Below are 22,724 nucleotides of genomic sequence, written 5' to 3' on the forward strand. Positions count from 1 at the left end.
CAGAGGGGGTGGTGATCAGATTTAGGAAAGTATTGATACTTGTATAGATTGGGAAAAAGACTGGCAGATGGAATTTAACCTGAGCAGGTGTAAGGTGTTGGGGATGGGAAAGAACAATGAAAATAGAGATTACGGGATGCAAGGGGTAATTTTGGAGCGTGTCACACAGGAGAAGGATCTGGGGGCGGTCATAGATACGGGAGGTAAGCAGGCAGCACAGTGCCAGGCAGCTATCGGTAAAGCAAATGGAGTTTTCGGTTGTATTCAGAGGGGGATCATTTATAAATCAAAAGAGGTGGTGTTAACATTGTATGGGAATTTAGTGAGGCCACATCTGGAGTGTTGTGTGCAGTTTTGGTCACCACAGTTCTGGAAGGACATAGATGCCAAAGTGAGGGTTCAGCGCAGGGCTACTAGATCAATTCCAGGCCTAGCTAGACTCAGCTCTGAGGAGCGCCTGAAGGAGACTGGGCTTTATGCATGAGAACGGAGGTGGAGGAGATATGATAGAGATGTTTAAGATAATGAAAGGTATAGATAAAATAAGTGCAGATGAATTATTCAACAGAGTAGACAGTGATAGGATCAGGGGTCATAGCCTGAGAGTAAAGAAGAGGAGGGTCAGGACAGTTGTAAGGCCAAGGGTCTTTCACCTCAGACAGTAGTTATTGAATGGAATGGTCTCCTTGGAAAGGTAGTGGCAGCAGAAAACGCAGATAAGTTTAAATTACAATTAGATAGGTACCTAGAAGTTATGGAGATAGAGGGGTATTGGGATGTTGAAAAGACTTTTAGGTCGTTTAAGCATTTATTGGTGATTGTGTGGATGTGCTGTTGGCGGGGGTCTTGTCAAGGGGGGTTGTGTGGTTGAAGTATATTTTTAAAGAAGCTCATGCCCCCTCCCCTGAGGGGAAGAAGAAAAAGAAGAAGAAAAAATGCAAAACTTAAAAAAAAAAATTATAAAATATAATTTATTTAATCAATTTTTTTATTTTACATTTTCTTCCTTGGATCTTGTGTCGATAAATTAGTATGGTGTTCATGCAGGCATGATGGGCTGAATGGCCTCCACCTGTGTTAGATTTCCTTGTTTCATCATAAAGATAACATAATCCCCCCTCGCCGGGAACAGGTGCTTCGAGTTGTAACAATCCAGGATTACAGGCAACACAGACGCAGATGAATTGCCGAATACAGCATGGTCCAGAAGCAAGATGAACTTTCCAACCATTTTATATCCAGATTTGGTGAATTATCTTATATTTATTACTGAACATTTTTACACCCTGGAAGACATGAAGGCATGGAGAAATTTGAATGCCGTCAACCACCAGTTGATGTCTGGCTGGATCAGTGATGGGGCTTTTCTTATGAGGAATGGCTAATCTATCACATTGTTCAGGGAAAGGTCAGCCTTTAATACATCGTTGACAGAGCAGATAAGCATGATGTCATATTCAGTAAATGTAAACATCATGCTTATCGTCTATGCCAACAGCATGCGCATCTGCTCTTCCATCTCCTTCAATACTCTCGGATTTTTATCCGGCTCCAAAGCTTTATCTTCTTTTGCCAACTCTTCAAGAAAGACACCAACGAAACAAATGCTCAGATGGGTCACTCAGCTTAATGTCCTTCTGAGGGGATGCTCTTTGTGATGCAAGACCCTGCGTGCTGTGAAGTACCAATTGGACAGGTTACGGTCGGGTCGGGAATCAAACCCGGACTCGACAGCTTAAAGGTAAGTGTGCTACCTCTGTATTATCTTGTACTAGCAGGAGTACCCAGTATTACCCCGTGCTGTTCTAATCCTGTTGTCATTTTGATGAAATCGTATTGTTTTTATGTTTCTGTTGATGAAGTCGCCGGTAGCATTATGTTTTTGGGATGTACGTACGTACGTACGTCCGTCCACCCATGCTAATTTTCTGTTTATCTGATTGACAAAATTTTCACCATCGGTGCGACTTCTCATGCAGAATGTTTTAATGATAATTATTGCATCATTGGTCACGTGGTGTGGCAGCCATGTTGGAAAAAGGAAAAACTTTGGATATCTATATCTCCGAAACTGCTCCATGGAAAAAAAAAATTGAAACTGGGCACATGTGAAGTACTCCACATGGGAAACAAGTGAGTTTTTAATGATGTCATAAAGCCACCTATGACATTATAAGTGCATACCTTTGACCGCTTTAGCTGATCATTATGAAAATTTGGAGGGTCATCTGGGGCTAAATTGTATGGGGCGGGGGGGGGGGGGGGATGGCATCGGTCATATGCCACATCGGCAGCCATAGTTTTTAACATAAAAACTTTCAAAAATCTTCTCCGATACGGCTGAACAGATTGAGATGAAACTTTATGGGTATGATTGCCTATCCATGAGGAACAAATAGTTTTCCACCTGTGATGTCATAGGTCAGATGGTTTGGCAGCTATGATGTTTTGAAGAATAAACCTTTAAAAAGCTTCTTCAGAACGGCTTGACAGATCGAGGGGAAACTTCACTCATATCATCCCCTCACCCAAGCCTTCACTCAAGGCTTGGGGATACTAGGGTGTTCACAAATAATTAATAGGTCACCATGGTCTGGCAGCCTTGTTGGATTGAACGAAAATCTTAAAATTCTTTCTCTTAAAACACTTCATAAATCAATGTATTTAGCCTGGTGTTGGCTTAGTTGTTGGAGTTGCTGGCTTGGGATCCTAGGGTCCTGAGCTCAAGCCCTGGTGGCTGCTGAATTAACACCAGGTGGGGTCAACTTAGCCTGCCGTCCTTCTGAGGTTTGCAAAATGAGTACCAGTGTACTGGTCGAGGGGCACAGCATCAGTGGCACAACTGCTTCAAAAGATGATAGCTCCCCGGCAGCCAAGCTGCCATACGCAAGAAAAGATAAAATGATGTGACATGTCACAATTAGAATCTCGTATTCATGCGAAATATATGTTTTAAATTTCAATCTGATCGGGCACATGGTCTGGCAGCCAGAATTATTTAAATATTATGAATCTGGGTTCAGGGATTTAAATCAAACTCGGTACAAGTATGTGTCATGATGTAATAATGTGGGTGGAGGTATAATCTGGTGACATTGTGACGTCAGTGCACCCTTAGTTTTTTTGTTTTTTTTTGTGAGTGCCTAAAACACTTCCCGACACCCATTAAGGAATGGGGTTGGGGGATCATTTAATATTGCTTTTCACATAGCTACAACAGCTTCGGCACAAGAGCAAGGTTTTAAATATAATAATAATAATCCAACGTTTTTTTTTTTCGTGAAAACACTCACAGGCACTCACTAATGAACCTCTCAAAATTTGACAAAGATCCATTTAGCCATCTCTGAGAAAAATGGTCACACACACACACACACCCACACCCACACGAAAATGTGTGTGTGTGTGTGTGTGTGTGTGTGTGTGTGTGTGTGTGTGTGTGTGTGTGTGTGTGTGTGTGTGTGTGTGTGTGTGTGTGTGTGTGTGTGTGTGTGTGTGTGTGTGTGTGTGTGTGTGTGTGTGTGTGTGTGTGTCATCCTCGCAGTGGTTTGTGAGTGAAATTAGGACTTTTTTTTTTTTTAATATTTTTGGACACGAGGAAGTTGTTGGAGGGTTGAAGCAGGGAGTGCAAGATAAGCCAAAGGGAGTGTGGAAGAAACAGACTTGTTTTGCTTGTACTCATCCAGTGTAGGCTTTATTCAGCAAGGACAACCTGCACCACCAACAACAACAAATGTATACCTCATAGACATAGGACACCAAAATTGTATCCTCTCTCAGTCAATTATGATTACACCTATTCGGAGGCCGACCATAGTTGATTTAGCGACTATTCAGGCACGGACAAGTCCGTACGTACAGCATCCATCTTGAATATCGCGGTGAACTTTGGGTAATAGAAGGATGTCGGGCTTGCAGCACAGAGGACCTGGAATGACGATCTATGACGGGCTGATTTAATGGAAGGGAAAGGTCGATACAATGACTGTGGTAACGATCGTACGTTATGCACAATAAAACGTGTATGTTAAAAAGAGTTGGAGACCGAATGATTTACTCGGTAGGGATAAAGCGACTTTTAGTCCACCCTAGTTGTAATAGTCACGCTTTCACCAGAAAATGTTAAACAAATGACCGTTTACCATTAACAAATAATGCAATGAACACGCATGACTGGAGCGATAGACGTTTCTTGGTTCTGTCATGTTTTGTTAAGCTCCCGCCACTGCGCATGCGCAGTCCCTGGTATCGATGGGGTCATATCCTCATTGGGTGTAATATAGATTATTGTAGATCTAGACACGTCCGTTTTTTTTTTCAGTTTTGTGTTAAACAACTGTAGCGATTGTTTAAAAATGTAATCGTACGTGTTTGTGGTTTATATTTTGTACTTTCTGGTGGGTTTGCTCCACAAAACGCCACTATAAGCTATACACGTTAATGCGGCGTTTGTCCAAGGAGAACAAAAAAAACCCTTTGCGAAGTGTGGATATTATTAGTATTAATAATGTTTTGTCATGACATAAGTGTTATGCTATTATCATTGGTGTTGTTATTAGAAGCGGCCTTTTAAGAACATCACCATGAGCTATCTAAACTCGGATATACACCTCAAAACGGACTTCACCCAAGGCGGAACACCCCCAAAGGAGGGGGGAAAATGAAGTTGCTGCAACCTCCATCGTGTGACCCTTAGTCCTCCTGTCAAGTTTGGTTGAGGTTGGATAAGGACTAAAATGTATCGCGGTCAAAAAGTCATACACACACACTAAATTGTGGATTTCAGTACGATGACGTCATAACAATGACGCAATCACGTGGTTTCGCTTTGTTCGGAATCCAATATGGCGGATCGCAAGTGTGGTGACGTCACATGTCGACGCCACATTTGATTTCACAATCCACATGTTTGCGAAGATTTCAACGTCATCCGAAATGAAATTAAATAAGATTTATTTGATTTAGACATCAACAGGGACATTTTGAAGAACATTGCCACAAAACAGACGAACAAGAAAAACCACAAAGCTTTTCGTTGTGTTCTCACGAGGTGAAATTCGCACAAAGGGAATGATGCAAGGAAGAAGAAGTCTAATGGACACCTGTCAACAAAGTCAATTCCGATTGGACGTTCTCCACCGATGTCAATGCTAACCAAGATGGCGGAATTTTACTACGCGTAAGACGGATGACGTCAGCAAAAAGTAGTTCCCGATGATTGTGTGAGCCCGCAAGTCCCGTACGATGATTGTCTGAAATTGTCATGTCGATTCATTTGTTTTTACAAGTCCCACGTGTTCGCAGATGTAGGTTTTGAAACATGGATGATTGAATTGAAGCCTTCCCAGAATGGCCGGAGTGTTCCTTCTAACCCTCGGGTGTATCGGGGAGACCCGGCATGATTCTTGTTGTGCTATAACTTCGTTATAAAAATGTTTATTTTGCACGAACCGAAAAATTATTCCCAAACGTGTGATGACAAATATTTCTGTCGTATAATTATAATTTTTTTTTCTGTTCAGGTTGAAGATAAATAAATAGTTAATTGATTAAAATAAACTACTCCGACCTGACACGAACTGGGACTGCGGGACCCGAATAATATTGTTACGAATTTGGAATTCAATTGCACACAATATACAGGTTCCCTTAGTCAGCTATGTCGATAAGTGCATGTTCCCTGGATAGCTCACCTTCCATTGTTTAAATGTTTTGAAATCGATTAGATGCGCTGCGGATCGATTTAATAGTAAGGGAGCGAACAATGGAGACGTCCCTCCCCCTCTTCTGCGAAGAGGAAGAAGAACCCTGCCATCCCGTGACGTCAACAACTCCCTCCCACCCGTGGTTGAGCGGGGGGTTGGATCACGAGGGCATGAGTCACGCCGGGGGAGGGGGTGGGAAGGATAAAGGGGAGATCTTTTCTTTGTTTGTGTGGGAGTCCCGTGGTAAGGCTGAGTTCGTGGGAGTCCCGTGGCAGAGTTCGTGTGCTGAGTCCCGTGGGAGTCCCATGGTGGGGCTGAGTTCGTGGGAGTCCCGTGAGAGGAGTAAGCTTTTTGCTTCGGCAGTTGGGGGAGTCGGGAGGAAGCCAGAAGCCAAGGAGCTGCGTGGAAGTCCGGGCGTCGTGAAGGAGACGCGAGCTGGAGGCGCAGCCTTGCCTGCTGTGTCGCGCAAACCGCGCGTTCATGTGGAGAGAGCCGGAGAGAGCTCGCCTGCCACACGGAAGGCCCGAGCTCGACCGCGGCTACGCTAGCTGCTGTGGGGGCGGGACGTCGCGGGTCGCCCAAGCCAGACACCACGAGGGTGCAGGTAACCTGCAACGGTCTCGTGGGACTCGTTCGGTCTGCCAAGTCCCACGCCATAAAGACCCAAGAGGTCCAGTCTGACCCCATTGCCTTTGATGGGGTCTTTTTCCTGCTTTTCTTTCGAATGAATGTTGTGGCGCCGAGTCCCGTAAGTAAGACTGTATAAGTGACTGTACGTTAATAATTGCTTATAGACGGTTGTAGTTCTTTTGTCGTGCTTTTGTTGCTTGTATAATTGCATACGTGTTTTGCCTTATTTAATTGCATACGTGTTTCATTATAATAAATGTCCTTGTGTAAATGTAAACCTGCTCGTTTCGTCCATTCCCTCATTGACTGAACATTTCTTGTGTTGGGAGTTAGAAAGCCGTTGGTTTGCCATAATAGGGGGACATTTGGACCGATGGTTCTCGGCGGTTACGCCGCTCGGAATCGGGCACGGACAGGCTCGCCTCAGCGGTTTGTTCCGTACAAGATCCGTCGTGGGTGGATTACCCCGGAAGTTGGATCACGTGGGTATTTAGGTACATTGAAGATTGGCAATCGACCCTACCCCACGTGATCTGCCGATTGGCGTATTTCGGTTCTTGTACAAGGACCCGTCGCTCAGAGTTATCCGGGCAGCGATCTATATTCCAGGCGATCGGTCGCGCCGACTCGACTTGCGGCTCCGTTCAGAGCGCTCGGTTGGTGGCTGACCCCCCGGCCTGTAACAATATTGATCACGAGCAAATAACAAGCATCGCTTCGCTGATGGAATAGTAAAGGGAGGAGAGAGAGAACAAGAGGTGAGGGGGGGGGGGGAGAGAAGGGAGGAGGGAAAGAGGTGAGGGGAGGGAGGGGGAGAGGTGAGGGGAGCAAGGAGGGAGGGAGACTGAGGTTAGGGGAGCAAGGAGGGGGATAGGTGAGGGGAGAAAGGAGGGAGGAGGAGGGAGGGAGAGGGGAGGGGAGCAAGGAGGGAGGAGGAGGGGGAGAGGTGAGGGGAGCAAGGAGGGAGGGGGAGAGGTGAGGGGAGCAAGGAGGGAGGGGATGAAGGGGGAGAGAGGTGAGGGGAGCAAGGAGGGTGGGGGAATCAAAGGCAGATGTGTGGTGGAGCATTAATTACCGCCCGAACGCATCCGGAGACGAACCCCGTCCGGACATAATCACCGTCCGGCCATGTCCAGAGACAGAAACAGTGAGAGGGAGAGATATGTTTTATGAACAACACACACACACACACACACACACACACACACACACACACACACACACACACACACACACACACACACACACACACTTGGCTGAAATCGGAAACAACCCAAAAACCATGAGTAGCTTTCACCGAAAAGCAACGTTGCATTTATATAGATGTTTCAGGGATATGTTCACAAACATTAATCTTTGTAAACAACAGCGTGTGGCCGGTGGAAAAAAAAATTGGCTCGGTAATTTAGAAAACACGTTAATACGGCAAACGGCTCAGGTGTTCTTGTTACAACAACTCGCTCAGGGCGACGGAGCACGAACCACTCGCTCAGGGCGACGGAGCACGAACCACTCGCTCAGGGCGACGGAGCACGAACCACTCGCTCAGGGCGACGGAGCACGAACCACTCGCTCAGGGCGACGGAGCACGAACCACTCGCTCAGGGCGACGGAGCACGAACCACTCGCTCAGGGCGACGGAGCACGAACCACTCGCTCAGGGCGACGGAGCACGAACCACTCGCTCAGGGCGACGGAGCACGAACCACTCGCTCAGGGCGACGGAGCACGAACCACTCGCTCAGGGCGACGGAGCACGAACCACTCGCTCAGGGCGAAGGAGCACGAACCACTCGCTCAGGACGATGTGGCGGGCAAAAGCATCTGCAGTGAGTGAACGATTCGCTCAGAAGGATCAACTGTAAGGCGGTCGATAAGTGGCTTAAGCACTGATGTAAGCACTCCAATGAAATGGTTGATGAACGGTTGGCCAGGATGTTGCTACATATCATATAGGATCCCTTTAACTTTTAAGCCAGTCTTCACCACACAATCAGCAGTTACTGAAATAAAATGAATTCATTCAAATAATGACTTTATCTACAAAAGAGTTAATGCAGAACAACCCTGGAGACATCACAAAGTTCAATTGCCGTGAAATAAGCATTCCAGATAATCCGCCATCTTGGCTGCTCATCTATGCACTCCTTATGTGGGTCCGCGTAACCGTTGTAACTTTTTTTTTAAACGTCTTTTTCACCAGATTTGCTTTGATTCCCTATACAGCACCTCGTGAAACCTCCAAAAATAGACACAGATCTGGCATGTGCTATGGATAGGCAGTCCCTCTGGGGGACAGGGTGCGAGGTCTAGCAGTACATGCATTAAATCATATAGCTCAATGAAGCTTGTTAATTTTGGCACGTTCCTCAATTTTTTTTCATCACTCAATATAATTCTCCAAACAGGAGAAAATGATAAGTTTAATTGTTTGGAAATTTCACATTTTCTTGTGTATATATGGAGGAGGAGGGAACACAGCTTTGCTTGCTTGAAGTAAATCGATGTATCGGCTTAGTTATAAGACTCGTTATTTCTTTTATTCATTAGATTTCACAACAGATTTTGACACTTATTTAGTCGGCACGATATCCGATCCTCAAAACCGAAATTATATTTCGATGATTTACTTCAATTAGTCCATGAGAGGAGATCGTGAAAAATCATATCGTACAATGCATGAAATTGCTCCAAGCTCCGAATTTGAAAACTCTCAGATTACAAAAGCGATGTATACAGCAATTCACAGCTATTATGTACAGGCATTCAATATGAGCGAGGAAAGTGGAAAAAAACTTTATTGTGAAGAAATTGTTACGGCCTGTTCCAAGTCAAGGCATGGTTGAGCAGGCCAAAACATGTGGCGGCTTCAGACCCCAGCAAGGTTACCCAGGAAACGCTTTAAGACCCCAGACAGCGAGGTGGATGAGGATTGCCTGATGAAGGATATAATTAAATAAGGCTGTTAATTACCTTAAAAAGGGGTGTTTTAATGTTTTAATTAAATTATCTTCAAAAGGGCAAACCCAAACACCCAATTTTTACTCTTGCACTTCCTCATGGTTTTCTTTGTATGCATGCAAAGTTTCAGTTTGCACGGTTTTATGGTTTTGCATTTATGTAGGAGACACACACACACACACACACACACACACACACACACACACACACACACACACACACACACACACACACACACTGACACACACACACACACACACACACACACACACTGACACATACACACACACTGACACATACACACACACTGACACATACACACACACTGACACATACACACACACTGACACATACACACACACTGACACATACACACTGACACACACACACACTGACACATACACACACACTGACACATACACACACACACTGACACATACACACACTAACACACTGACACACTGGCACACACACACACACACACACTGGCACACACACACACTCACTCACACACACACGCACACACTCATACACACACTGACACACACGCTGACACACACACGCTGACACACACTCACACACTGACACACACACAAACACACACACTCTGACACACACACACACACACACACACGCTGACACACACACGCTGACACACACACGCTGACACACACACGCTGACACACACACACTGGCACACACACACTGGCACACACACACACAAACACACACACACACACACACACACACACACTGACACACACACACACATATTGACCATTATTAGTATTGATTGTTTTGTATGTAATTTGCATGCGATTAGTTTGAGTAAAGATTTATAATACGCAGTGCTATTTCGTGAGTCATTTTTCATGTATTCACGTAATTTCCAAAGCTTCCTGTGCTTTCTGCTTCTCGTTATCCCACGTGCTTCCTGAGTTTTTCTCATATTCTAGTTTATTATTTTACCAACTATGAAATCGGATCAGCGCTTCGATTCCGTTGACAAAGATAAGCATTTTCTTTTCATTTTACATGATTTATGAGTTTACTTATTATTTTCCTCCGTTGAAAATATTGAATGATCTGTGAGGTTTGTACTACTCCTTTTGGTGCCATGCAACCTTTTGGCTTTCATCCGTGTGCGTCTGTGGTGACTGGTGAGCTATGTTCTTTGTGGCCATGTTCTATGTCTCGCTGGGTATGAGCTTTATTTAGCTATGCACTATGTGCTGAGCGATGTGAGCAATGTTCTATGTCTAGCAATGTATGAGCTTTGTTTTGCTATGCTCGATGTGGTGAGTTATGTGAGCTATTTTCATCTGTGGTAAGTTATGTATGTTCTATCTCTATGTATGTTCTCTTACGGAACGGGGGTTCGGGGCTCACCACGAGGGGAAGCACTCGAGTTTCTCCCGAACACCCGGTCCCAAGGCCACCGACCACAGATAACTCCGCGGTCCAACGGGCTGTAGTTCTTACACAGCCCTAACCTCTTGATTTCGACTACCGGCCTAGCAGGGCTATGCTTTGATGTTTCAATGATACAACTCACACGCCTAGTTTCAATGATATGTGACTCACACGTTCCGCATACGCTGGCCATAAGTTGTAGGCACGTTATGCGATCGTTGACACACATCGACACACGTTACTTGTAAGTTACTCATAAGTCGAAACACGTCGAGGTAATGTTTAGCATACCCGAAACATTTCTAACCTATGAGTAACGTGCTTTGAACCTATGAGTAACTTGCTTTGAACCTATGTGTAACGTATCTCCAACGCATATTGACGTATGTAGACGTATTTGATGTCTTCTGGACGACCACAGAACTTACTGAACGTGTTTCTAACTTACAGCTACCGTATAATGACGTATTGGCAGAGTTTAGGGGAATTAGTATATAAAAATGGGCTTCACAGGAGGAACCCGTCAGTGTTCCAGACTCCATGTTTTTTTTTGTTTTTTTTTGTTTTTTTCTTTCTTTCTTCGGCATGACGGTGATGTTGACACTTCGATGTCTAGTGCAGTTATGATTTGAATCGTCAGAGCGGCAGCCTATTAATAGGCTACGGCACATGATCGTCGGCGATACTCTGCCGTGCACTCTGCATAAGTTAGACTATCGTTGGGCATAAGTTGTGAACGCCGACAACACGCTAAGCATTCGTTGGTATAAGTTATCTATAAGTTATCGAAACGTTCTGTGTACATTACTAATATGTTATGCATACGTCCAACTCGTTAATATACGCCCAAAACTGAAAAAAAAACCATCAATAGTTCAGCGTACGCCAGCGTTTTAGATCAATTTTGATAAGTTGCCATGCGCTGGCGAAATCGTCAAGGTGTGACAGGGGCTTAACAGCGGTGATAACTCAGAGAGACATGAGTCTTGCACAATCCACATATGCATGAAAAGAGTCTTCAGAAAGCATACAAAAAGGACATGCCTCTGTATTAGTTTTGTTAAACCGATGTAGTAAAACATTAGAACGCAGCACCATGTGGGCGAGTCTCCAGGCAATATCTCTAGTCCTTTTTACAATTGGTGAAATATACATCGCAGACCATTGCAGATGGGAGGGAAGCCCAGAAGGCAGTTTTTCTTTCCATCGAGCCCAAAATGAAGCAGGCTGTAATGAGGGAAATCGAATTGAAAGGCACAAACGGTACAGTCTTTTTTTGTCTTTACTGGAGAGTTGCAATGAGGATAACAAAATAGATATTGTGGAGTTTTCAGCTGGCAAGGTATAGCTAGTGCATAACTGTGGAGGTGTATGGTGATCACCCATGTCAGCAGTGAAGCTCAGGCCTAAGCGACTAAAAACTTGCAGGACTTCCTGTAGTGCCTGGGCGACACTCCTCAAACATCTGATACCAGTTTTTTCTTGAAGATATCCTGCAGAAAACCAGCTGTTCCCATTGCAATCACAAAGATCCCAAGTTGTGCTCACACCAACACCCAAAAATGCTGCATGAAGGTACATGAGCGAGAAATTTCAGGAAAAAGAGCATTGTAGAAAAAAGGGGTTCTTGAAGGAACCTTTTGCTGTTATACGTTTCCATTTGCCGAGTTATTGAGATGAACTGCCAGGCATGCAGGACATCTTGGTAGAAGTCAGGGAGCAACAGGACATCAACATGTTGCAGTTCCATGAAAAAGAGGTCATGGTTGTAGCCCAGCATACTGGCTTGTTTCAATATGAGGCTTGCAGTGGATTTCCAGGGCAAGGCCTCCAGAAATATAAAAGGACGAGCAGTAGAGAAACGGAAGGCCATCACCCAACAAAGAATGTCCACAAGTCCATTACCCCCTTCCCCCAGTGGAAAGCAAATAGTCTCTGGCTTAAGCCAATGTTTGCCATCCCAGAAGAAGTCAAGCAAACATTTTTGGATTGATGACACCAATGTTACAGGTGGCTGCAAGACAATCATCTTATGCCATAGCAGAGGGGCAACTAGGTTGTTTATGACCAAGGCACGACATCTGAAAGACAGTCGACAAAATTCCTCTCCATCTATGCAGTTTATTGTTAATTCTGTGAAGCAAACCATCCCAATTCCTTTTGACAAAGCCAGGTGTACCGAGATAAACACCAAGGTACTTTACACCTTCTTTTTCCCATGTCAAATTCATAGGGGGAGTAGGAAGGCTAGAATGTGGCGTACAACCAACCCAAACTGCTTTACATTTTGACCAATTAATTTGTATTGTACATGTTTGATAGTAGACATGTAGACACTGAAACAATATTATAGTAATATCATTGTTGTTGCGAACAGCAACACATACATCATCAGCATAAGCGGAAACAATAATGGGCTCTTCTGATGGAGACACTGGAAATCCCATAAGAGAGGATCTTAAACGAATCAAAAGGGGCTCCATGCAAAGAGAGTACAAGATTCCAGATAAGGGACAACCTTTCCGAATTCCCCTCCCAATCCGCAAAGGTAGACAGAGACCTTCGTTGACTTTAATCAAGCTAAAAATGTGATTAGAAATAAAGTTACACAATAAATAAAAGATGGGCCAAAACCAAATTGTTTTAAAATGTAAAACAAATATTAATGGTTAACAGAGTCAAAAGCCTTTTCCTGATCAATAAAAAAGAGACCAGTATATTGTTGTTGAATTTCACACAGATCCCGCAAGTCTCGTACCAAACAAATGTTATCATGCATAGATCTGTGCATAACACAATACGGTTGAGCCTGATGTATAACCGTGCTTAAGACAGTCTTCACACGGTTCGCAAGTGCTTTAGCAAAAATCTTATAATCCGCACAGAGAAGAGATATTGGGCGCCAGTTCTGTATCATTGCAGATCCCTCTTCTTAGGGATAAGGCAAACAACTGCACGTCAACAACTAAGGGGTAATAAGCCTTCCTGGAAGCTGTATAAAAAAGTGAAAGCAAAGCAGGACCAAGCATATCCCAGAAAGTTTTATAAAATTCAGCTGGCAACCCATCAAAGCCAGGAGCCTTATGGTCAACAAGGCCATCCGGCGCAGTTTTAAGTTCACTCAGACTAATGTTTTCATCCAAGAAATGTCAATGATGCTCCTCTATCTGCGGTAAATTAGTTGCAGTATTTTGCATTGCAGGCATATCATGAGGCTGAAAGGAAAACACACTCTTAAAATAAGCTCGAACAAAGTGGACAATTTCTGTATTGTCATCTAGAATATGCCCATCACTCGACCGAAGACTAAGCAATTGCTGGCTCACCTTGGTCGTCTTCTCAAACTTAAAAAAAAAATCCTTACAACATGTGTCTGCAGACAGTAAACAACTGACTCTCAGCATGACTCAGGCACCGATACCATCGCCTTGAACTAGCTCTTGAAGCAGAGATTGTTTTTCATGGAGGAGTTGGCACCTTTTATCATCACTGAGGTCCTCAGCCCCTCCCTGTAGTCGAAGAATCTCTTGTTTCAAGGCGTCGATACATAATTGTTTACTTCGAGAGCAATTGGTTTTGTCTTGCTGACAGAAGACACAGATTTGCACCTTGGCAAAGTCCCACCACTGACAGAGGTTCAGAAACTGATGTTGTAGATACACAACCCTCTCCCAAAAAAACCTTGAAGGATGACTTGGGAAAAAAAAGGATCGCTCAGAAGGGAAGTATTAAAACACCAATACCATGTGTGGAGTTTTTAAAACCAGGAAGTGACAAGCACAGTTTTACTAAGGAATGGTCAGAAAAACTAGAAGGAACAATATCTGTACGTGTGACAATATTGGTAAGCAGAGTTAGAAATGTAAAATTTATCAAGTCGAGCAAGTGAAAGATGATTTAGTAAAACCCGACATCAGCCGAATTGTTATAGGTTCAGGTGTTGTTTCCACCCCATATTGTTAAGATCATGACGTGATATAATATTGGAAAGAGGCGTACTTGACGCTGGATGTGGCTCTGCACTGTTCCGATCTAAAGTTGGCTTCAAAGTAAAGTTAAAGTCCCCCGCTAAGCGCAACAACGTATCAGAACATAGGTGTTGCAAGAAATAGAAGGAATCGTTAAAATAAGTTCCTCTATCTGTACTGTCACTTGGAGCGTAAACATTAGCAAAAAAATTGTTTGTGATTGTATTCAAGCTCTACAGAGGCTCGATAGCCTGGGATGATTTCTTTAAAATTGGGGGAGAGACAGACAAACGAGGATTAACAAAAAAAAGCAATACCCACGCTCACAGAATCTGTATTACTGAAAAACCAAGTGCCATTCAGCTGTTGCTGCCAATCAGACATAAAGTCTGGAGTGACTCGAGTCTCTTGTAATAAGAGGATATCATTTTTTTTCCTTCCTGGCTAATTGCACAGTCTGCGACCGACGCAGGTGACTGCGTCCACCATTAATATTCAAACTGGCTATGTTCATGAAGACAGAAGCAGCAACTCAACCATTTAAAAGTTTAATTCTTTCCTTGCTGTAACGAGATACCTTTTCAGTATTTAAATAGGTTATCAGAAATATCAAGGGTTGCAGATTGCTGTACAACACCTTGAGCGTCGATTATGAAGTCGCGAGTCTCAGCGAAGAAATCGCTAATTTTCACGTGCCTTTTACGATAAGTTTTTTTTTTTTTGTAAGAAATCCATGATTTCAGTATGAGGGATGGATTCTCCAGACACAACGCTCTGATGGGAAGTCGGCCTCACCGTCACTTAGTGAGGCAACAGAAGAACCCACATCAGAGTCACAACGATTGCAGTGAGAATCCATTGCTGAAGAAACGGGCTCATCAAAGCAACACTCTGAGATGTCATCTCGAGCATTCTGCTACACATGAGCTTGATAAGGCTCAGCTGCCTCAATGGATGAGTCAATCACAGACAGATCGCGAGTTGGTACACATTCACCACTCCCCATAGAGGGAGGGGGGGGACATGATCAACACAAGGTTCAACAAGGAACAAACATGGAGGCTCAACCTCACATGGAAGTTGAACCTCAGAACACCCAAGAGACTCGGGTGCTGTCTGAACAACACATAAGTTCCCGATATTTATCACACGATCCTCAACCGACTCCTCTGAAAATAGAGGAGGTTGAAGAATTGCTTCAGCTGGAGGTGACTGCTGAGGAGGAGGTTGCGTTCCTTCACTAACCACTTAAGCAAAGGTTGGAGGACCAGCCAAGACCTTATTGTCTGGTTCATTGAGATCGGGTGAAGATGAGAGGATTCTTTTCCTATTTTTCTGTTTGCCTACAATGGGGCACCCAGGACCCATACTATTAACATTATCAACAATGATCTCAGTAGCACCTTGTTGTTTATCATCAGCCAGGCTCGTGACTCCACCTGTGGACCTATTCTGGCAGGAGTCTTTTAAATGACCATATTGGCCCCACTCAAAGAAAACTAAAGACTCTGCAGAGACAAAGACCCTATAAGTGCACCCTTCGACCTTGAAGGGCAATACCGCATTTAATGAGGTTTCACCACGCGGTAAAATCATATAAACGAAACGACGAAAGGACATGATATGTTTAAAACGGTTATTTTCCCCTCGTAAATGAATCGTAGTAACTGAAGAAACAACAGAACCAAGTTTGTTGAGTTCATTAACCAGTTTTATGTTCTTAATGAATGGAGGAATATTGGAGAGGGAAACCCGAACTGCCGGCGTGTCGAGAGGTCGTACCTGGACAAACACGTCGGGATGAAAAAAAAAAGCCCATGCTCGACTACTTGAGCAACCATGTTTACTGTGGACACAAAGATTACCACATATTTATTCATGCGAGAAGCCGCTTTTACATTCTCCAAACCGATTATCTCCCCAACAGCGAGGATAACGTCCTCTACATTGATTCCCGAACGGAGGCGCACAAACTAACCCATGTTTCCAGGTTAGAGTTTCAAAAGCCGTGTCACGAGAGGTATCCGCCATCGTTTACACGTTTAAATAAAGAAAGTATTAACGAAGCCTTTAAGCTCCAATAAACAAACGAAAAAATACATATAATGATAAAAATTATGATAATTTATAACACGAAGTGAGAAATACGAGGAGGGAAACGCCCCGATCGGGAACCCTCACCGATACCCCCTCTCACTCTGTCTCAATAGGGTTGGGGGGTCAGCTTCAGGGGCATATCCAGGAATTGGGTAGGGGGGGGTTCCAAATAACAGAAAATCTAAGTCATATGAACGTTATGAAAACTTTATTGCAGCTTTCAAATAATGCACATTCACATATTCTTTGATATGCATGTATTGTGCAAAAAGATATAAAAGTTAATTAATTTAATATTTAAATGCATTAGTAAAAGTAAAATAGCTTGAATTCAATAAACTTCAAGTTTCAATCTGAAATATCATGACTAGTGAGACCTACCTGAGTGATGGTAGTGCCTATATGACATACTAACAGCTATATGACATACTAGAAGGAGTTCTGGGTGACCAGGGAACCCCTGGGTTTGCCACTGCAATGGTAATTTTTTTTTTTGGGGGGGGGGGGGGGTTCTGGGCAACCAGGAAACCCCCCTGGATTTGCCATTGAGCTTGAAAGGGGAATACACAAAGACACGGTGCAAAGGGAAGGGTAGGGAGACAAACACGAACACAGACAGCTACAGACCCCTAACACAAGGAGATGCCATGACACTGCGCTCAGCTCAGCTCAGCTCAGAGAGAGAGAGAGAGAGAGAGAGAGAGAGAGAGAGAGAGAGAGAGAGAGATAGAGAGAGATAGAGAGAGATAGAGAGAGATAGAGAGAGATAGAGAGAGATAGAGAGAGATAGAGAGAGATAGAGAGAGATAGAGAGAGATAGATAGAGATAGATAGAGAGATAGAGAGATAGAGAGATAGAGAGATAGAGAGATAGAGAGATAGAGAGATAGAGAGATAGAGAGATAACAAGAACAAGACAGATGAGAAAGGCAAGACCTGCTCCTTTTGCAATGCCTGCATGTATGGGAGTGAGTCCAGACTCAGATCACATCATGAACCCCCACGTGTCCCTCCAGCTGTGCTCAGAGCACACCACTGAACCACTCTGATCCGGGCAGGAACCACAGTGCAGCATGCAGGAAACAGGAACCCTGAACAGATGTGCCAGAGGGGTCACCAGGAAGACTAACTCAAGGGAACCCTCTCAAAAAGACCGACTCGGGGAACCAACCAAAGACGACGAACCAGGGACGAACTTGTCAATGCGGCGTGCCTGTTTTATAAATTCCCGACACTGGAGGTATTTTTTGTCACCAACTGCATGTTCATTGGCTGTGTGGCGGTGGGGGAACCTCCACCTTCAGAAAGCCTCGTGATCTCCTATGTGGATCTCGCACTTGGTGGCCGTGTGGATTTTGTCACCCCTCCGGTTGCTTGAGCCGGTTGGATTGTTGGTACAACTTAATAGAAATTTAGACATAAAGACCAATCACATGGGTAATGTTGCAGAACACACAGAAAGTGGGATGGAGTGGGGTTAGACACGAACACTGGCGGGAGGGAGATGAGAGCTTCAAAACTCCTCTCGGCACTGTCTTTCCAAGTACATTAATTACATACGCTTATGTTGAACATGCACTTTGAAATAACTGAGTTAAACCCCAGTTAGTTAAGTAAATGAACTGATAGATTGAATCGATGTTGCGTTGCTTGAGTTCTGTACAGGCATGATTGGCTCAATGTCTTGTGTGAACGTTCACTGATAGCAAAACATTGGCCGACATTTTTGTTTTCTTCCTCTGAGGTTAAATTGTGACGAGTTGTTCCTGTTGCCAAGAAAATCACCCTTAACCCAAAGTCATTCAAGTTTATCCATTTATGATGTTTCACCAAGTCAAAGCAAATTGTATTTCTGGGCTTGTATGGGGCAGGCAAGTCAAACCTCATGGATGCCATCAGCTTTGTGCTGGGTGAGCGCACAAGTAACCTGCGCGTCAAGTCCCTGCGTGATCTCATACATGGCGCACCTGTTGGGAAACCTGCAGCAAACCGAGCCTATGTCAGCATGTTCTTTCAGGAGACAAATGGCACTGAGAGAATCTTCACTCGCTGTATTATTGGTAAGTTGCCCATTGGTCGTTGAATTATAAAGATGGATTCTGTCTGCCAGAAAAACAAGGAAATGTTCCAAACTTTCTGCAAGATAATGATGAGAAGTACTTTTGAGTAAAAAGGAAAATTTATTGATCAGTCATAGTAAAAGTGCAGATTTTGCTGCCAAGTTGAATGTTATAACTCAGAGGGTTGTGAGGATAGAAATGATGTGCAATACATGATTTAACAGTCTTTCAGGCTCATCTGTAAAAAAGAAAGGTTGTTATAATTGTACTTTGCCTCAATTCTATTGGTTTACATCCACATCCTTATTCATTCTTCCTGACTTCCTGTCTATTACAATCCTATCCACACTTCTTTCTCCACCAGTCAGAATTGATTGCTTTAAGAAAACAATTTTGGGTCATAGAAAAGTTCCATTGTAGAATTGTTGTCTATTGCAGGAACATCATCTGAATACCGCATCAATAGCAAAGTTGTGCCACTTCAGGAGTACAGTGGAGAGTTGGAGAAGTTGGGGATCCTCATCAAAGCGAGAAACTTCCTGGTCTTTCAGGTAGCATTTGTTGCCTCATTTGAGTTTTGCATTTTGCTTCACGAGCTGGGTGAAAGGATCATGTGAAAGTGATCACCCACTCACCCTCCCCTCAAAATTATTGTTCTTGTTTTTAACACTCATTTAATGACTCGATTGGGCTCCACAACACACCCGCTCGTGAAGATTATTCATCCATTTTAAGTGTGCTTTTAAAAACTTGTGCATAGGATGTATGCATGAACCTTGGATAACATAGCATTTTATCATCTTTTTGGATTTTCGGTCAGTCTTGTCCCTTACCAAGTCAATGATTATATTTGATGTAAATTTTATAATAAATCGTCTAATAATATATATAAAGAAGAAAGTTTGTTTGTATGTTCGTTTATGCATTCGGACCCTGGAGGAACCAGTGCAACCAAACTTTGCATGGCCGCCTCCTCTCTCATCTCGAGGAAGGTCGAGGGCTATGTTTGGATTAAAAAAAAATCCACCCCAGATAAAACCACATAATTGGCTTGCAAGACTCGATCAGATATTGTGCTTATACACTACCTGGGGTTCCCCTCCCCGGCAGCAATCGAGTAATATGTATTGTGAAGATCGTATGTTGACGTCGTGATTTGTTGCCAACAACACAAACTTAACTATTATTATTTTACATGATGCCTTGAGTAAAAATATTTTAAAAATGAAATTAATAAATAGAAGTTTAAAGAAGGGAAAGCAGCCCAAGTGCATTTTTCAACACCCAAGATTGATAATTCGTACAAAACCATGAGGCCAACATTCCCCAATTTGTCATGCAGGAAATATTTAAATACATATTTCATTGAATTTCCCAAGGCAATGCCTGGGTACCTCAGCTAGTATTTTATGATAAGCATCGTCTGTTTTTTTTTTTTACTTTTTTTTTTTAAACTTAAAAAACATGTTTTTGCAACTGACAGCAGAGCTAAAAATGGAGTGTATTTGCTTTTCAGCTCAACTTGTCCTAATGCTTCTTCGGTAGGGTTTTGTCGTAAGAGTTTGGTATCATTCGGACTAGTTAAGCTGGCTATTCCTTCTGCAGGCACTCATTTGTGCATGTTGAAGATGTTGCATTACTTTTTGAAAAGAAATAGGCGATTTTGTGCTCATTCCGGCCAAGCTCCAAATTAATAATGTGACTACTGCCGGATAAGCTGTGAGAGTGTTAATTCCTTGCTATGAGGAATGAGCACCTATAATTTGCTTCTGAGGAAAGTGGTACATTTCATCAGAAACATTATTGAAGGATTGTTGAGATTAAATCAGGTTTTTGTAAGATCGAGTATAAATCTTAATCAAGTGAGGTGTTGCAAAATATTTGGTGCTATACACTATTGTATATTAATTATATGACAAACAGCGTTTGAACCTATGTGGTTGTGGTCCGACAGGGGGCTGTGGAATCGATTGCTATGAAGAACCCCAAAGAACGGACGCAGTTGTTTGAGGAGATAAGCAGGTCTGGTGAGCTTGCTTCTGAGTACGAGCATTGCAAGCGTGAGATGATCAAGGCAGAAGAAGACACTCAGTTCAACTACCATCGCAAGAAAAACATCGCTGCAGAGCGAAAAGAGGCGAAACAAGAGAAAGACGAGGTTTGACTCGTGGCTTTTGTCTGCAGTTTTTGTGTGGATTTATTTCCAAGCCAATATTTCAATAAAGATTATTACTGTTTGAAATATGATTGATTTGTGCTGCTGCTTGTTTTGAGACATTTAGAAATCATTCTTGTTTGATTACATTAACGAGACAATATCCGCAATGCTGATCATGCTCTGTTCCACAAGGCCGAGCGCTATCAGAGGCTCAAGGACGAGCTTGTTACTGCACAGTTGCATTTGCAGCTTTTCAAGCTGTTATACGTGGAGAAGGACATCAAACAACTGATGCGTGAGCATGCTGCAAGGTTTGCATCCGTCGTCATTAAGAATGTTCATATTTAGAACCGTATGACAAAAACAGGATTTGAAACCGGCTTTCGAGATCATCAAAAGTGATTGTCTTCCAACTTGCAGGTTACTTTGTTTCCTCCCCTCTTCTCTGTTGCTGTTTGTTATTCCAGTTGCTTGTTTTGTCTAAATATGGTCACACTGCCCTCCTGTTCGTATATTGACTTTTCTTTTTTGTAACAATCTGTTACCTCATTCTTTTACGAGCCGTGGTATCATGATGGTGTCCACGTGACTATTTTATGTTACAAAGCAAGCATTGTTGAGATGAAAAGTGGACAAAACTTTTTGTGTAAAATGTGTTGTGCAAGATGATATTGTACATAATTGACTATGGTTGTTCCACCAGGAACAAGGACATGGATAAGGAAGCCAGGCGAGTGGATAAAGTTGAAGAAGAGATGAAAGTCAAGAAGAAAGACATTGGAAAGTTCTGCCGTGAGCAGCAGCAGATGGAAAAGGAGATAAAGTAAGGACATCCCTTCACACACTTTTGGAGATGTCATCGACGCCAAATATGTCAGCAACAAAGCCTGCCGTGAAGAAGCTTACGTGTAATGTAAGAATCTTTGACTTTTACTGTCAATTATTTTCAGGGAAAAGGACTCTGATCTGAATCAGAAGCGTCCTCAATACATCAAAGCAAAGGAGAACACAGCACACAAGTTGAAAAAGCTTGATGCAGCACGAAAGTCAGTGCAGAATGCACAGAAGCAGTACAAGAAGCACAAAGCAGACATCGACGAGCTTGAACGGGAGCAGCTTGAAGTTGAGAAGGCACGGCAGGAGTTTGAGGAGCACATAGAGGAAGAGAGCCAGAGTCAGGGCCGGGACTTGCAGCTGGAAGAATCGCAGGTTTGGGGTGACCTTTTTGTGTTTTAACCATAAAATAAGTTGAGGATTTGCCATTGTAGATGGACACTTAAAAAAAATTAATAAAAGGAAATGATGTTGTTTTCCTGAGCCCTTTTGAAGGAATCCTTTGTCAGAATGAACCACTTGTGGTTTCTTCTTCAGGTTATGACATACAACAACCTAAGGGAAGAGGCGAGCAAACGAGCTGCTGTACTCGGTCAGGAGCTTGAGAAGTTCAATCGTGATCAGAAGACTGACCAGGACCGGCACGAGCTTGAGGAAAGGAAGAAGGTTGAGACCGAGGTCTGGATCCACTACTTGCACTTTTTATTGCATTTTTTGTTCCAAGAGTTGTACAATTATTTACTCACAACTTAAGCTGAAACTTTTAACAGTAAGTGAATTAACTGTGCAACCGAGTGAAGTTTCTTCAACTAATCATTCACATTTGACAGATTACCACAAAACTTTTGGTTTTTGTTTCATCGTAGGTTAAAAAAAGAAGTTTCTCCTATTATTTTAG

General features: G+C 43.2%; 1 protein-coding gene across 2 annotated transcripts in view; it reads left to right on the forward strand.

Annotated features, from left to right (window-relative positions):
* The window catches only part of LOC147018070 (structural maintenance of chromosomes protein 1A-like), a 147,138-nt gene that overhangs the window by 22,728 nt on the left and 101,686 nt on the right, over window positions 1-22,724 (forward strand). The window contains exons 1-8 of one of the 2 annotated variants that reach the window (XM_085897383.1): window positions 6,062-6,309; window positions 18,646-18,834; window positions 19,273-19,385; window positions 20,789-20,992; window positions 21,185-21,303; window positions 21,696-21,815; window positions 21,943-22,201; window positions 22,364-22,504. In XM_085897383.1, coding sequence (XP_085753509.1) covers window positions 6,186-6,309; window positions 18,646-18,834; window positions 19,273-19,385; window positions 20,789-20,992; window positions 21,185-21,303; window positions 21,696-21,815; window positions 21,943-22,201; window positions 22,364-22,504 — 1,269 coding nt within the window. In that variant the 5' untranslated portion in view covers window positions 6,062-6,185. Of the gene's footprint in view, window positions 1-6,061; window positions 6,310-18,645; window positions 18,835-19,272; window positions 19,386-20,788; window positions 20,993-21,184; window positions 21,304-21,695; window positions 21,816-21,942; window positions 22,202-22,363; window positions 22,505-22,724 lie in introns of those variants that run through there. The other variant, XM_085897384.1, reaches the window with a different exon arrangement.

Source organism: Eptatretus burgeri, chromosome 10, assembly GCF_056783735.1.
Source record: "Eptatretus burgeri isolate ZD-2024b chromosome 10, Ebu_testis_v1, whole genome shotgun sequence".
Lineage (NCBI taxonomy): Eukaryota > Metazoa > Chordata > Myxini > Myxiniformes > Myxinidae > Eptatretus > Eptatretus burgeri.